Source organism: Pyxicephalus adspersus, chromosome 11 (genome assembly GCF_032062135.1).
Source record: "Pyxicephalus adspersus chromosome 11, UCB_Pads_2.0, whole genome shotgun sequence".
In the NCBI taxonomy this organism is placed as follows: Eukaryota; Metazoa; Chordata; class Amphibia; order Anura; family Pyxicephalidae; genus Pyxicephalus; species Pyxicephalus adspersus.
Window position 1 is genome coordinate 10,199,158 of NC_092868.1, and position 17,613 is coordinate 10,216,770.

General features: G+C 38.3%; 1 protein-coding gene across 1 annotated transcript in view; it reads left to right on the top strand.

The window, feature by feature from the left end:
* GRIK5 (glutamate ionotropic receptor kainate type subunit 5) overlaps positions 1 to 17,613 on the top strand; it is a 196,543-nt gene that overhangs the window by 100,607 nt on the left and 78,323 nt on the right. The window contains exon 4 of the mRNA XM_072426795.1: positions 15,137 to 15,234. Within this exon, the coding sequence (XP_072282896.1) occupies positions 15,137 to 15,234 (98 nt within the window). The remainder of the gene's footprint in view (positions 1 to 15,136; positions 15,235 to 17,613) is intronic.

Genomic DNA, 17,613 nt, shown 5'->3' on the forward strand with positions numbered 1-17,613 from the left:
AGCTTAATGATGTACAACACTCAGCTAATGAATGTCCAAGGGCTGTGTGATATCTAAGACTTCATCAGAGATCAGCAGTACTAAGATTGACTGGTTGTTACTAGAGATGCAGCTATGGAATAGAACAGGTTCATCTCCCAAAACATTACAGCTTGTCTTGATTAAAGAACACTAAAATATAGAACCAGTGAGATAAATTAGACTTAATTATCTGCAAAAAAAAGTGTTTCATGTTCCCTTTTTTTCATTCTCTGCGATTTGCATAGTTGTAATCCTTTGATATATTTTCTCCCAGTCTTTAAAATATACCAGCAGGGAGAAACCATTGTGCTTCACTAGAAACCTAAATCACTACAACTCATTAACCATAAAGGGTTCTCTTAATGGGGAAAAAGTTCACAAAATTGTTTCCAAGTTTATAAAACATTTGGAGGGTAGTAAGTAAATTGATTAGGGACCGCCAACCAGGCATGCCCTCCCCTTAGCTACACCATTTGTCAAGAACATTTGTCAAACAGTCGGTGGGGAAGCTGCACTTTTCTTTGACTTTTTGCAAATAAACATTGACTTGTAATACAACATAGAATGTGCTTTGGCTGTGTTGTGTTTACACGCTTCCACGGCAGTTTCAACACATGTAATATTCATCGGTAGTGCGTACGGTCATATTGATCTGAATGCCAGCTGCATTAAAAATACATTACGTATTCTCGTGTGCTAGTATGAGGGTTCACAGCACACCATTCTTGATGCATTTTACATGTAGATGGAACATAGCCAAAAAAAGAATAAACATATTATTCTGTGCACGTTCTTTGAGGACTCGCTGGCCGGCAAGATGAAAGGAATGTAATAAGCCGAGTGACTTAATACACACAAACGCTGGCTGATGCGTTGACTTCACACTGCGTCACACCGTGGGGATTGAATTAAGGTTCCAAAGTTGGGTTCATCTAAGTTTCTTCTCCGATGGGTCCTCAACTACAAAGAGAATTGAAAGCAATGAGGTATAAACTCCAAAGGACCAAAAGGACAAGCTCTTAAAGCTGAAATATAGCCACAGAAAATACATGCAACATAGGCTATAGGCTGACATTTTTGCATGGAATACCAAAACCCAAATACAGTATTGACCTCTAAATTGATCAATGACATCACTACCACATCCTTTGGCAGGTAAACTCTTGACATTATGTTTTTGCAGGGCACAAAAGTTTAGCTTAATAAGGGACCTAGCACAAATTTCATGTGGTTTTTAGAGAATAGCCATACCACTAATAAACTTTCTCTAGGTATTGATTGTACTATGACGTAGTCAATTTTTTTCCAGATGCCTTTCCACCAGCAACCTTACATTGCAGCTCTACTGATTTGTCTCAGAGATATCTGGGCCATGGTCTACACTATAGAATGACTTCTATAGGTATCATGTGGAATCTTTCTTTCTGGTGTCTTTCCAGATTGTCATAGACAGGGTATCATTAAATCTGGCATATAAAATTTCCAAATAGTGCCTCCCCTGCATGCTGAGGGTTAATTACTTATTTTGTATTGGGGAATAGAAATGAGAGGGATTATTTAACCTTTTGCTCATTCCCCGGGATCTGGCAATCTGCTCCACATATCCAAGCTATACGTCCACATATACAAGCTAGGACCACTAGTTCTGCATTACTATGTTGAAAGGAGGGAAAGCAAGAACCAATAAAAGAAAAATCTAAACATTCACTTCATTTTAAAATTTTTGTGAATTCAACAAGTGCCTCTCACATGCCAAACATGCATAGGGATCCTTTTCTCACTCTTCCTTTCTGGGGTTCCCTGAGTCTTCAAATTGCCTAATTATATCCCAATGCTCAGGGCTTCACTCCCTTCGTTGCCAAAAAAAAACAGCACAAGCAATTAGTGTTTTCTTTGTTCTCCTAGAGATCACTATGTCTCGGTGGTCCGTTCATGCTTTTAGAGCCACACCTACCTTTTTTCACAGTGCGCTTCCTTTTCAACAAGACATGCACACTTTGGCTTACTGCATTAGATCCAAAAATTAAAATTTGGCACATATTTTGTTTATATTCTCACTCTGAAGGTTTCATGAAAAAAATGCCACTTTCCCAATATTTGATTTACTTGTTTCTGGAACATTTATGTAACACTATTCAGGACCAGGATCTGCACCTGCACCATTGTGTTTGCTTCTTCTAAGCTGTCTATTTACAGAGGACTTTGTTAGTAAGAGAAGCCTGTGATGGCTGTCTGTGGCTATATGCCAAAAGCACATAACAGGTGAGCAAAATATTGTGAGCTCATCTCTTGGTAGGTCGAAAAAGAGCAGTAGGTTTGATTCGTGGTTTCTCTATCTAAGAAGCTAATTTTTTTTCAATAAGCTTTGCAAATAGCTTTATCTGTTGCTCAGTGGGTAAAGTTCAGATGGGCAAAGACATGTCTTAAACCCTCTACAACAGCAAAGCCTAATTAGTAAGGTTGGTTACAAATTGTTGAAGGTTGGACAATCCATGACTGGATAGCAATCCCCTTGGGAGTAAGGCTTGTGTCCTCCTTAACAGTTTTTTTATAGCAGTATGACAAAGATTTATGTGGTCAATGATGGGTAAAGAGGAGATAGAAATTGATATTGCCAGGGTTGTTGTCTACGGAATTGTTGGGTGCTGTACAAATTAACAGCCAGGACCATGATAGAGGGAGAGGAAATTGTTGGTGGGACTACTCTTCCCTGGCAGGAATGAAGGGTTTGTAGGAGGTAAGCTTTGGCTTCAGGGTAAAATTAGGGAGTGGGTGGTAGCTGGTTGAGACAACACTCCATCTGAAGATGTTAGATAGTTTAGCCTCTTCTGGTAAACAAGATCACAATAAAGGTAAAGATGTGGATTCTTGAGTCGGGGGTCTTTGGGCTTCAGGTGAACACAAAGGTGCCCCATTAAGGTCCTTTCATGTTCTTTGCTTACCCATATAAGCCTTTTTTAAATGTATTCAAATAAGCCTGGTAAAGATGTAGCTTCTTGGGTAGGGCATTTTTGGGTTTCAGGCGAGGTTAAAGGTGCCCCCTTGTGTCCTCCTTTGTTCTTTGCTTACCTATATAAGCCTTTTAAAAATATATTCACATAAGCCTGGCCAAATTGCTTTAATTTTTTTGAGGGGAGGTATCTGGGTTTACATTTAAGCTTTACAGTTCTTTTCATAGTGGTTGTGGGCCAGGAATTTAACACAGTGCAAAACAAGAAATGTACATTACCGATTTGAGATAAGTAAATAAGTAGGGTTTTTTCTTTTATATTTATGTTTAATAATGGTTTTAAATATTATTTGTTTTGGTAACTTACATATCCTTTTATTTATTGTACATAGTCCTTTAAATGAAGCATTTTTTTGTGAAACACGTCAGGTTAAAGACTAAAGTATTAATAATTAATAAATAATTACAGTAATAATTGGATTATTTGTATTAACTGCATCCTTTTTTGAGGAGCATCAAAAATACATAAGCACTGTTATCAAGTGTTGGTTGATTTTATATTAAGGCTGAAGACTTTATTGTTAGCTTGCTCTTGTTTAAATAAAATAATTTTGGTTCAAAACTTCGTGGGTATTTTTGGTTCAAATATTTCAATTACCTTTTGTTTTAACTTCCCAAATAAAAAACTCATCTCAAATCTTCGATGTGAGTTTCTTGTTTTTTATTGTACAAACTTTAGGTTTAGCCAGAGTACCCACATTCCCAAATGAAACCCCTACCCTCACCCTCCTTTCCTTCAGCTTTTCGTTGACCACAGGGTTCAGAGCCACCAAGTTTTGCCATGGTTATAAGAAAGTCATTTTTTCAACTTTAATTGATGGTCAGTTTTTACGATGTTACACTATAAAATGGATTGCATATCATTTATATACTGATTTATGGTTTGTATCTGTTTTGAGTTTTCCTCCAAACAAACCCAGTATTTGTAGAATGCAGAATTATTATTGTTGTTTTATTTTATTTTTTATTACCTTTTACATATGATCTCCCAGTGCTATAATATGCTTTTACAGTTAGAAAAGTCTACATATACCACCACAATTTTGCTATTTGTAATCCAGATTGAATCTTTACGACTAAGCTGTTTGGCACATTGTTGTCTTGGATAATATCATTGCACAAAAGCCTCTTCAAACTGTAAACTGTAATGCTATTTTTGAAGTTCTTTTATTGCCGCTTTTCTTAGCTCTCTCTGCAGGCTTGAGCTGATAAAGTGTAAAGTTTAATTTGTTTGGCGGCTCTAACCAAGAGCTGCCGGTGGTTGCCATAGCGATGCTAGCAGTACAGGCTTGGGGCCTGCGCTGTAACAGATGTGAAATCACAAAGTGTGACACGGTGATTTTATTCCTCATGTGAGGACTGCTGTCTTCTAGCTTGGAAAGACGAAAATCTGTGTAAGTGAATTATTTTCTGCAGTTTGGCCCACGATATGACATCCATTCCGATAATGACTAGCTTTCGGAAAAAAAAATGGCCGTATTTGCAAACAGTATCCAATGCCATGCACTGATACAGTCATTTCTGTCTCAAAATTGCTGCAGCAGATACATTTTTAGCAATTGTGAGTCATTTTCACTGTACGGTTTTAAAACATACGTCACATGTAATCTAAAACAAAACTATCACACCAACAAAACATAACCCCTGAAAAAATCCCCTAATCTACGTTGCCAGGCCATTCATTTTGGCAAAAAGCATTCCATAAAATGTTCATTTAGGGCTCTATTTATAAAACAGGAAATCTGACTTTTCCTGAAATATTGCCTGGTAAAAATAAATTACTGCCATTGAAACATGGAGACCTGGAAGATTCCCACCAGGGACAGCCAAGAACCCCATGATTGCTGCTGGGTGCCTCCATCATGAATGTTATGTCAACAGCCCCAGCACAGTTTTTACCCAAAAGCCACTGTTGGGTTGATTTACTAGGGGAATATAGGCTGTTCATTCATCAGAGTGAATTATCACCCCAGAAAGAATATTTCAGTTAGCTTAGTAACTTAGATACTGACTTAAACCATCCAATTTTGTGCAACGAAAAATACTGTTTTTTCTTGTGATTGGCTACTCTGACATTTCACCACCTTCACTAAGCTAAGTGAATGATCCCTTGCTGAATGATTATTCACTCTGCTAAGTAAACCTAGCTACTGTGCTTTTGCCTATAAATCCCTCCACAGTTCTTGTCCCATTTTCCTTTTTGACCTGATTAGGAAAATACTCCCTTAGCCGCTCTCTTTGCTCCTCCAATGACCTACCAATGACTTCCGCACTCATAACCTCATCACACGCACAGCTCAAAGACTCTTCTACAGCTACCCCAACTCTCTTTAATGGTTTTCCCCGTCCTATTCAGCTTGCTGTTACTTTCTGCTCCTTTAAAAGAGCATTTAAAACCCATTTTTTCAAACTTGCTTACCCATCTTCTTCTCCTGTCTCTTAAAACCCTTACAACTCACCCACCAATCCATATCCCCCTCCTATTGTATGCAGCTTCCCCACCTGTTAGAATATAAACTTTTCGGTCAGGGTTCTCTCCTCCTCCTGTGTCACTGTCTGTCTGTCATTTGCAGCCTCTATTTAATGTACAGCGCTGCGTAATATGTTGGCGCTATATAAATACTTTTTAATAATAATAATAATAATAATAATAATAATAAACCTATGTGTGTTTAGCAAATCACCCCCAATATAGTAATTAGACATGCATTGGGCAGTGCTATGGAATTTTCTAGCAATTGAAAAGGCGATGATGATTTTTGGAATAAAAAACACTGCAAGTGACCATTAAAAGTGTTTGATTGTCCTGTGCTTTTATCTGCAATCTTGGTGCTTTTACATTATGTACATTTTTACCATTAAGTAAAAGGATGGCTATGCCTTTTATATAATGAAAAAAAAGTGTTTATTTTTATAGTAGGTTTTAAATGTTTTTTTATGAGGAGGACCCCTCCCCTTTCATCCTGACTACAGTGGCAGTAATGAACGGGAAACCTGCAGCCTCCTGGGATACATATGTCACATATCCAAAGAGGCTTTGTGCTACTCAAGATCAGGCATGCGCACAAGGTGCTTTCTCAGAACATTAAAAAAGGGCCAGTCTTACACATGTGCAGTGAGATCAGCACTTTTTTAAAAAAATGTTCAAAAAGCAACCTCTGATCTCGCGCCTGCGCAGTGAAACAAGATAGAAAAAGATGGTGGCCCCTACTGGAACCAGATTGCAGAGGGATCAATGGCTTTTCGAAAGTAAAAGAACGTGTTTTTTTGTGTATGAAAGTTATACTAAAAGTGTATACCTGTGTGGTTGTTAGTTAGCAGTAAACATACAATTGCTTGTTGTAAAGGCATGCATTTGAAATTGTAAAGGAGAGCTATATACTTCAATAGGTGTCATGATGTCTATTTCCTCCTATATAGCAGTGCTGGTGCCTGATCTTTGCAGCAAATTTAAGTTCCTCAGTTTACCCTGATGAACTGGGATTGTTTTTGGCCCCTGAAACATGATGGCTGTTTCTTTTCTTCTTTTTATGAGATTTCGTGTTTAATAAAATATTGTGGATTACAGAATTTTGGGCTCCAAACTGGATTCATATTTTTAATCCTGCACTGGATCCATTCCTGGATGATCCAGGTTCATCCATGATAGCCCAATATCTCCAGTTTTGGAGAGCTTTAATAAATCAAGCCCAAAGTTTCCAGCGTGGTATCTAAAAAAAACCCTGCAGATAAGCAAATACTGGGTTAGCATTTGGGTCATTCAAATTATATTGTAGAAATAAAAAAAAATGGGATCAGTCGGTTTTATTACCGGTTAGATTAATATAATATATCCTTGTTAGGCAAATATTACCAACGCCTGCCCTTAGACAAGGACTCTGTCGCTGACCTAAACTGGTTAACAAGACAAAGATAATTAGTTTACAAGTCATCCATCAAAATAATCATTATATTGTTTTCATTTTGGCACATCTGTCTTTGGGTAAACATCATTTGTATTAGGATTATCCTATTCCTCATATTAGCAGGTGTGTTTAGAAACCTTGCCAAAGGGCAGTCATCCAATTATAATTCAAAGAAGTGTTTTTCTGGTTTACTTTTTATCTGGCGGAAACATACAAATTGCGTCAACGTTTAGGTTACTCTGTGTTGTCATGTGCTTATAAAATATATAAGAAGAAGATTGTTTTTATGAGATCAGACACACTATCTAATTTGCAGATCGTATGTGCCATCATCTTCTGTAAAGCACTTATGGAATAAAGCTTAGGACTACTGTATTTTTCACTTGGGATATAAAGTTATTTTCTTATAACAATGTCACCTACTGAAGTGAGTCTTCCAATAATCCATGGAGTTGTATTTGAAAAACTGAACACTGGGCAAACAGCTGAGTATGCAGATGAAATACACATATGAGAACTGTTTTGGTGCCCAAGGATTTGTATTTCCCTCTACCCAGTCCTGAGATTTAGGCTACACACATTAGATGATTATCGCTCCAGGTGAACGGTTGTGCTTGCCTAGGGAAAAAGTTTAATGTCAGTGGACTTCCATACACAAGCTAGATTTCTGCCCAAGACCATCACCACCATTTGTGTTAGGCAACAATCACATGGTAATCATATGAAATAAAAGTACTCTGAAGCTCATGTGCATTTGATATGGCCAGACTGAGAACATGGGTGAACACCAAGATCAATTAAATCTATAAATGTAGTTTGACCTTGGGAAAAGAGCAGCAGGTAAAGTCGATTGCTCTTTTATCTGGGGGTCAGTAATTTTGGATGATCGTGCCTCCATCTGTGGTTTGTAATCCTATTTTACAAAGGTGAGGGGGTTCAGAGATGGGTATTTGTTTGTAACTGCAGCTCAACTTAAAATGGAACGAAAGTCGTGTAAATCTGCGTTCCAGGGAAGCTGGGATTGCCAGGTTATCCGTGCCGTGCATGCACAGCTCAGCTTTGTTGCCAGTAACCCGGACTGATCAGGCATATAAAACACTCTATTGCAGAAGGGACATTGCTTGTCCCTTTCTGCAATAATGCCCTGCCTGATTGAGCATTTGCAAAAGTGAAACTTTAGTTCCACATTACATTCTACTAAAGTCTATACCAATAGAGATATCTTTTTAAAAATTAATGACCACCTACCCGCTAAGATGACAGCCTTTTCATGGATGATTATGATAAAGTATACATTATTTGATGCAGAAATACATTCAATCTCCTGCTGAGCTGAGAAAGATATTTGTTATATATGGTCTGACCTGGATATATGTGTTCATATAAACACAATCTATTACAAACAGGTCTTACTGAATGACATTTACTTTGCAAAAGTAATGCATATCATGAAGAACTCACTCTTTTTTTTTAATAAATAATTGTTTTCTCTTCCTTGTAATCCTTGAATTGCTGTGGCCCCTTTGCGGCAACTGATTGTCTACCTGCACACCAACAACAGCGCAATGACATTTTTTTAGGGCAGATTTCCGGATGGTGACAATAGTGGAACATACCGAAGTAACGTAATTTGAAGTGGCCAGTTGGAATTTTCATTGCAAGCCTATGTGATAGGGTGTAATTGCAGAAGCCCAACTGGGAGACAGGGACAAAGAACTGTCACTAAACAGGGGAAAACTTCATGGCAATATCAAGATATTTTTTAAAGAAGATTCAGAAGAAATAAAATTTATGGATTTATGCAGTACTGTACTATTGTGGTGGATTACCACACAGTGTGTAGTTTGATTGCATTTTATTTTGATACAGTGCGCCATAATGCAAAGAATGTGGGTCTGCCAGTCATAACACTTTAGTTAATGACCTTTATTTTAGACCCCGAACTGTGATATTAAAAGCTCACTGGACCGAGCTGAAAATGTTTCACTTTTTTACATTAGGAACCCTTATTCGGGTGTTTTACCTTTATAAACTGTATTTTCTGTAATGTCAGGAATACAAAAAACATTTTTAGTTTTGGATAGGATTAGGACTATTAGGTTTTTATCGCTGTATGTGTCCCTGCTGAGGAGAGTCAACCAAACTGCTGGCCGTTTTCACAGGTACGAAATGTACAGAATAATTTGGGTTTTAGACACACTTTAAGCAATATGAAGCTGTGAGGAGATATAAAAAGAATTCTGTGCACCTATACCATAGTTATCTGAGTACACTTTCTTCTTCCTAGCAGCTATAAAAGTCTAACATAGTCAGAACATTTCTTTATTTCTCTTGTGTTAAAGATAATGTCAACACCAGGGCCAGTTTTTGGACTGGGAGAACTAGATGATTGTTATGCCACCTCATACTTCCCCTCTGAGTTTCCAAGGGTGTCCCAAGACTTTTATAGTCCTAGTTATGCTCCTGGTGCTCTGGTAATACTAGGGTTATAACTGCAATAGGGCTCCTGCCTCATGCACACTTAACTACTGTTTGTTAGGGGTTACTATAGAATGGGGGAAGGGGGGGTCTGCCATGTTTGGATGCTGGTCCAGAAACTGCCCTGGTCATGACCAGTATGGTCACCAGTATTTTTGTGATGTCAGAACTAAATACAGAAGCAGCATTGTTCTCCAACCACCAACATGAAATTACTGCCTAGTAGGCTGAGTGATTGTGAATTGAGTGAAAACCTGGAGTAAGGTTTAGCAGAGTGCTCATCTTATAGTTATCACAAGCTTCAACAAAGTAATGAGTGGCACTAAACCTGCGGGACTTACCTACCTGCATTCCATTCCAGGGCTCTACTATCTTCCTTCCTCCCAAAAACAATCTTTAGATTATCATATTGATTGGAGTTGCTGGGATGACGTAACTAGTTCATCCTTGGCACAAGGAAAGCTGTGGCCGCTGGATTGGAGGTAGAGCTAACTGGCAAAAGAGACATGGAAAGTCTGTTTTGCCAAAAAAAAGCCCTGGCTCCTGGTGGCCTTGTGTTTTATCTGTGCAGTGTAGAGTATGGCTCTATATGTGGCACGGCCACACACTGAGCCAGCTGTCGGGGACAATGTCCTGCTCATGCATCATTAGTTGTTGGCCAATGGTCAAAGATGATCGCCACAAACCCAGAAGTCTACCAAGATGTTGGAGGCGAAAATGGCACCTGATAACAGATAGGTCAGTGTCATAATGGGCCAGTACGCCATACATACTGGCTAATTGTGGCAGAAGCTCACCAGCCACCAAGTTTAGTTCTGCAAGTGGTGAGCTCATCAGTCCAATACAATCCTAACTTGGGGCCAAGGAGCTGAAACAGCAGGGATGAAAATCGCAGGTCCTGCTTGAGCTAAATTATAATTAGGCATTAAAGAGCTACATGAATGTCTTTTAGATGTCTAGTAAACTGTTGTCTTGGAGTTCTACTTTAAATAAAATAGAATCATGCCTATGGCTGGCATTGCAATAAAGTAATCCATGAATTTAGAGAAGCCCAGGTTTTGAAATTTCATTTAAAGCTAGAGTATATTTAGCAATATAAAGGGTCATGTTAGACTCATTCTGCAGCTGACGAGACTATGAAATCAAAGTACCTTAATTTCTATTATATTATACATGCATATACAATAGATAAAGTGCTGCCAGTCTAAATTGCTGATGCGTGAGATCAGGAATAGAAATTTAGAAAGACTCCCTTGTCAGATTGATTTTATGATAATCTTTTAGGTATCATACAGATTGCTGGGTTACAGGTGCTCTGGCTACGTAATGTGATAAATAGCATTTTAAATTCACATTAGTGAAAAGGCTGAGTCTGTGTTTCTCCCATAATGTCCACTTTTTACAGATTATTGGTGGTGATGTTAGCACATTGATTCCATACCTCTGAGATGGGGACAGGAAGACATAGCATGAATAGATATTCTGATTGTGACATATGATCAATTCTCCAATTGTTTCCATAATTTCCAAACACCACCATCCTTCCTATATGCTCTATGTGCATTGCACCAAGGGAGCCATTCTGTAGTACACTGCTAATAGCTCCAATACTGTGTGTGAACTGCTTTATATATGTATTTATCTTCTTACACCTAAAAGTAAAGTTAACAAGGTTAGCTGTTCATCTAGGTCAGCAGGTCTAGATCAGAGGTCGGCAAACTCCGGCCTTTAGGCCGGATACGGCCTAGCCGGTAGTTTGTTCCAGCCCAACGCCCCCTGGCCTAATGCCGGCCAGGAATGCGTGGCCTCTGAGGCGCAGGTTGCTGGCTGGGATTAGGCCAGAACAAACTACTGGAGCCTGAGCCGCCAGAGCTCTGGAGCGGCATGCGGCTCTTGAGCCTCCTCTTGCTGTGGCTCCCTTCCCTATTTACCAGGGCTGGCGTTAACACCAGGGAACATCCCCTTCCCTCCGGAATGCATATGAAGGAAAGGGATTTCCCAGTTTTCGTGGGGCGGAGCCATTAGAGTCTGGCCTAGTGTGCTCCTGCCCACCCCCACATTGGCCTAGTGGCCGAAAAAGTTTGCTGACCTCTGATCTAGGTCATTGTTTCTTAACCAGGGTTCCATGGATCCTTATGGTTTCTCCGCAGGTTGCTAGGGGGTTCCTTGAACAATAGACAAACGGGACAGATTAAGTTACACCAATGATCTTTTTTGCTATCATTAAGGATGACATTCTATCCGCTGGCAAGCATTTTAAGTGGCATTCTTCCTTCTGATCACCATGGTAATGTACTGTGTGCTGGGGATATAGTAAAAAAAGCAGGGGTTTTCTTAAGACCTGAAAGTTATTTCAAGGGTTCCCTAATGTTAAAAATATCAATAAAAGTTGATCTAGGCTTTATCTGTAACTCTCACATTGGTTAGTATATGTACTATATATTGCTTTTTGTACAGCGCCATGGAATTTGATAGTGTTATATTAATCAGCAATAATAATAATAATACTGCCATGGTACCACTTACACTATCTGTAGGCACCTTTTGTATTTCTTGTAGTGATAATTGGAAAGCTTGAATCTGACATGTGCTAGAGAAAGGACATTCAGAACCTTACCTTCCAATCTGCCTAACACTGGTATCTGCTAGTCAAAGGTCTGTGACATCTCACAGACCAGTAATTTACAAATTTTGGTGTTTTTTTTGTATATTTAGATGATTTCATATTATTAGGCGCAAGTTGTGACTTTTTGCAGTGGTCTTTTTTGCAGTTTTCCTTTTTCTGTCTGATAAATCTGGTTAGTAAGGATAAATCCCGGATAGCAGTAAAAATTCAGACCAGATTTGTAATCTCTCCTCTCTCTATCCGAAACGAGAAAACACATTTTTTGGCTTGCCATACACTTTAACATGTGTGCAGTAACTCCCCTCTGAGGTACAAGGTCGGGTACACACTGGCAACTTTCTGCCTTGTTTGTAGTTGACCAACCAATGTTTTAAATGGAATTCAGTTGGTCAGATGTCACAAAACACTGCACACACATCTGCAACATGCTGCCCTTCCAAACTCAATAATTTCATTAAAATAATAATTTCAACAAAACAAGGGAAAGTCATAAAGTGAACGGTGGGATATGGAAGATGGTTTGTACCAATATTACAACTGGTGAACTTCTGGGATCTACCAGCTCATTCAAGCACTTTGCAAAAGATCATTAGATGATGATTAGAAGTACCCTTACCTTCTAATTCACTTCATATCCAATTGTTTTTAGGATGTAAAATGCCCATCCATTTTTCTTCAATTATTCATGCTATTGTGATGCTCATATTTGTTTTTATGCTTTTTTGGGATTTGCAAAGTATTTATTATTGAAGTTATACTAGCCAGGGTCATGTAAATATTATGTAAGTATTATATAAATGAATATGTTGAAAATGCAGAGGTTTTAATCAATCAGTGGAAATTCAGCAGTTACGGGCCTGTTTAGTGTTGCTTACAGCTTGAACTTTGCACTCCCTTGTTAAATGGGCCTGTAGATGTTCAAATAACCTTCTTTTACCCGGTATTTTCATAAACATGATTCAGTATTCTTTATTGTGCTTTAATGAGCATGCTGTGTTCTCGAATGCTTTGGCAATATCCCGTGTTACTGAAGCGATACACAAGGTGTCTGAGATAGGTAAAACAAGGATAGAATGCCTGGGATCTAATTATGAAATGTGACCCAAAACCTGATGTTTAATCAAGAACTGATCAGTTTACATTGTGAGTGAAAAACACACACAAGTCAGCCAGGAAACTGATGCGAAATGAATGTCCAGCAATCTAAGAAGAAAAACGAGTCATAAACTGAAGGGAAATTAATGAGGTGAATAAAATCGACAGACATTATCGCCTGGACGGAGACCTTTCACTAGCAATGTCTGAGTTTATAAACATATGCTGAATGAGTCATTGACGTTTAGTCGAGCCTGTGAAGTGTATTGACTTTGATGGAACACTGGAATGATGTGGCGGGTAATGATAGAAGGAAGCCAGCAATATTCTAGTGATTTGTGCACCACAATGGCAGCCATTTTGTGTTCTCAAGATTGACACTTTATGATATGAAGCTGATGACATCTCCAAGGAACTATATTGGTTTAGCTCCAAAGCGTAACCATCATTACTAGAGATAAACTTGACAATTTACTGGGAACCTCTGAAACTATACATCCCAATGTTTGAGATAAAAAAGAGGGAAGACTACCAGCACAAACCTACCATGCATTCTAGTTATATTGGCCATTAAAAAATGATACAAATAGAATGTGACACAATGTGTCAAAGATCTGGAGTAGTAAAATAAGCTAAAACCTATCATTGGTGTCAGGAAGTCTGCATAGGTGTTAAAACTTTATATTACATGCCTGATGGTGTGAAATGTCAAATCATAGGGTAGAGATTTTAAAACTCCATTAAAGGTTGAAGACAGATGCTGTCCAAGACTCCCATACCTGTTCAGAGATGGTTCTATTTGACATAAAAGGCCTATAAACCAGTTGTCTATACTCAAAATATGCACCTCGTTGTCATTGTAAAAAAAGTCCCTTTTCTTAGAATGTAGGAACACTGATGAATATTGTGCTGTAGGCAATGCAGACTTCCTAACACCAAGTATGAGATTATGATAATTTCACACCTCCTGATCTTGGACAACCAACAACCACAGTGTCAAATTGCATGGTGATCGTTGTAGGGTTTTCATGATGTGTTGATATCAATGCTGGGTTATTTCCCACACTAGTAGAATTGAAGAAGCTGCTTGGATAGCCTGCAGATATCTTTAACATAACAAGAAAACAACTCCAGTTGAATGTGACTAACCATTTTTAGATATATAAATTACCTTACTTCTGGTATTAAGTAGCATATATTAATTATAATTACATCCCTATGAAATCCAACTTTGTATTTGTCTATCTTGCCATCCCAGTGCTTCATCCCATATTGTACACCACCATCTGCCTTAGTGTCTTTTCCAGCCAGCACCTGATCTTGCTCTGTGCATCATGGGCACTATACATAAGAAAATCACTGTGCACTCAATCTCACTAAATACAAAACTGAACACAAGAATTATTATTTGACCTACTAAGCCCCCAATGCTTCTTTTGGTTTTGAGCTATCAAACAAATTGGTGTAATTGAACTGAAACTACCTCTGGGTGATCTTGCTGTCTTTTTGATTGTTTCTGCCACAATTGTGAATGTTCGTCATTTGCCATTTCTGACAAGTGTGTATCTAACCTACCAGTTAAAGTTAAATTAAATAAATGTGTACATTTTTACCTTGGCCCTTGCCCACTCCCCCCTTAATGCTAGTGCCATGGAAGTAAGGTCAAACCAGGGTGCTGGATGCTGTCCTGCTTGGGTTTTTTCAATTGCTTACAACTATAAGCCAATGAAAACACTCCCTGTTGTGCACCTAATAAACTAAACCTAACTAATCCTTTCAATGTTCCACTGCAGGGTTCTGCCATCTTTCTTTCTCCTTCGTCACACAGACGATTATCGGCCATGTTTATTGGCTGTGCCGGGATGATATATTTTCTGCACAAGCACATGGGAATTCATTCATCTCCAGCACATGCAAGGAAAGCTGGGATAGCCCAGCCATACCTACAGTGTGGTCTCTGTCTTCCAACAAGACTTACCCTAGCTTTCTTCTATCTTACAGTGTGTCAAATTCTGCCGAAAGGTGTGGTCTCTGTCCTGGGACCTTCCGCCAGTCCAGCTTCTGCCTCCACGGTCAGCCATATATGTGGAGAAAAAGAGGTGAGCAATTTATTTATATATGGCCTTCTTCATTGCCCAGCATACCAAATCCAGATTCCGTTTAATTGGTTGGTTTTACCCAATAATGAGATATAAATACAATGTTGGTTTTATGCTTTTCAAGCCATATGTGTTGTGCTGCTTAGTGCTCAGCGCCCTAGCTTATGTAAGTAACACAATAACTAGTACAGCAAGGGCCTTCACAATCTGTAAGATAGCCATACAATATTTTTAAATATTAAGGACATGGATTAGATTGACCAAAATTGAAAAAAAATTTAGCATTGATAGAAATTTTTATCCATTGTATTTACTCAAAGCACCATTTTGTGTTATAGAATAATGCTAAAATCAATCTTTCAGATCATTTCAGATGTGTATCCTTAAGATCAGGTATTGAGTAAATGGATTGTTGAATACTTGCATGCAAATAAATCAATCGTAATACTGATTTTTAATATCAATTAAATTTACGTTGAGTGAAAATATATTGTGTATGCTTACTGTAATATCTTAACCCATTATTATCTATACCTAACCCATTAATCTGCATAGAACATTTTAAAACACTCCCATCAAGATATAAATTAAACACAAAAACCAACAGTGCTTCTGATGAGGGGTATCAGTTTATGGTAAATTGCCTTTATGGGACAAGCAAAGTAAATCTCAACTGAAAAAAAACGTTTTTTTTAATTTGGAAATATTAGGAAATGGCAATTGTTTTCCCCTTTGTGGTCTATTGGACATATTTTCCCATTTTGTCTGTTCCAAAGACACAACAGAAAAGCAGAACAAATCTCTTGGGAAATTTCAGGAAACAAGACTTTTAAGGTACATAGTAATAATAATTGTATACACAGAAAGGATATGCAAAATAATCAGTGCTATAGTGGAGCATGTTGTCAGATTTTATTGTTTTGTTTTTTTGGTATAGTATAACTGAATAAAATGTAATTCCTAATAGTACTATGTACAACCAGCACCAGTACTCACCAGGTCCCAGAAAAAAAAACACACTAAAAAACCGCAAAAACCACACCAGCAGCAGGTCAACCCGGCTTACCATTACAACAGGCACTGGGAGATCGTGAGCAGAAAGCCCTAGCAGCCAATGGCAGAGCAGGATTGAGTCAGGCACTAATCTTCCCCTAAAATTCCCTGTGCACAGCCTCTTAGCACGTGCTGGGGATGCAAATAAAATTCATTTTAAACTGCATGGCTAAAGGGAAGCAGGGGCTGCTGCTATTTCTCTGTCCTCCTTGCTGAGCAAGTGATATCGCCGGTTTGATACAGCATGGGATTGCTAGCCAGATATGCATATGACAAAGTAAGACATGTTAAGAGATGTTTGCAATGGGTATCAATTCCCAAACTTAGCAGCAAAAATATACATTGAGATCTATCTATAAAGAATCGAAGATGGCATTCATGGATACATTCCCTGGTAGAGAATCAAGTACTCTAAATTAAAAACACATGGACCTGGAGGATTTTCCATTAGAGAATGTCTGCTTTATAAATAGACCCCTTCATCTGCTAATCAAAGCAGTAGGAGATCAAGTACTGGCTGTTTTATATAGTGTTCTGCTTTATTACCCTTCATTTTATATCTATTTACCTGAATTAAAGTTTACTATTTGTGCCTTCTGTTAGTTGGGAAATCACACAGTTTCTGACTTTATAGTTACTAGAATCAACTATGTTTGTGTCCTTGGTTTCCTAGAATTTACAATGCTTTAGCTATTGAGTTTTTTTTATGAACCCTTTGAAGCGCCTAGAGACAAAACCCAGTAATCAGCTGGAGTTTATTTGTGTGCTACATTATACAGCAGGCAGAGGTTGTTGCTGTTTCATAAAGCTAAAGTATTATATGCTTTCATTACATACCTTACTATAGACTCAGTGACATCAAGGGGTCCTTGTGCAATGCAGGCAGATCATTGTTGGCTGGAGAAGCCAGCAGGGTGCTATGCATAGATGCATAGATAATTCACACAAGTAATGCTGATATACCGGTATATATATATTTATATTACTACATAGGCTTACTGTTACAGAAGGTTCTATTGTCCCTAAAGTCATAGTACATACATCCTCAGCCCATTATTTTTCAATGTCCTTGTTGAATTCTTTGCAACCTATTGAGAAGTCTTTGATCCTTACAAAAAGCAATATATCTATCTGCTTTTTTGTTTTGTCAAGGGAGCGTAACCTTGAAGTACATGACAAGCTGTATAATAAATGTGATTTCATTCAACACCACACAATGGCCTTTCATGGTAAGGCTAGAGATGGGCTTCAAAGAATGACTGTACTGATGCATTATAGTACAGTTATTGGTTGCCCCTTAAAGTCTGTGTAAGGAACAAGCACTCA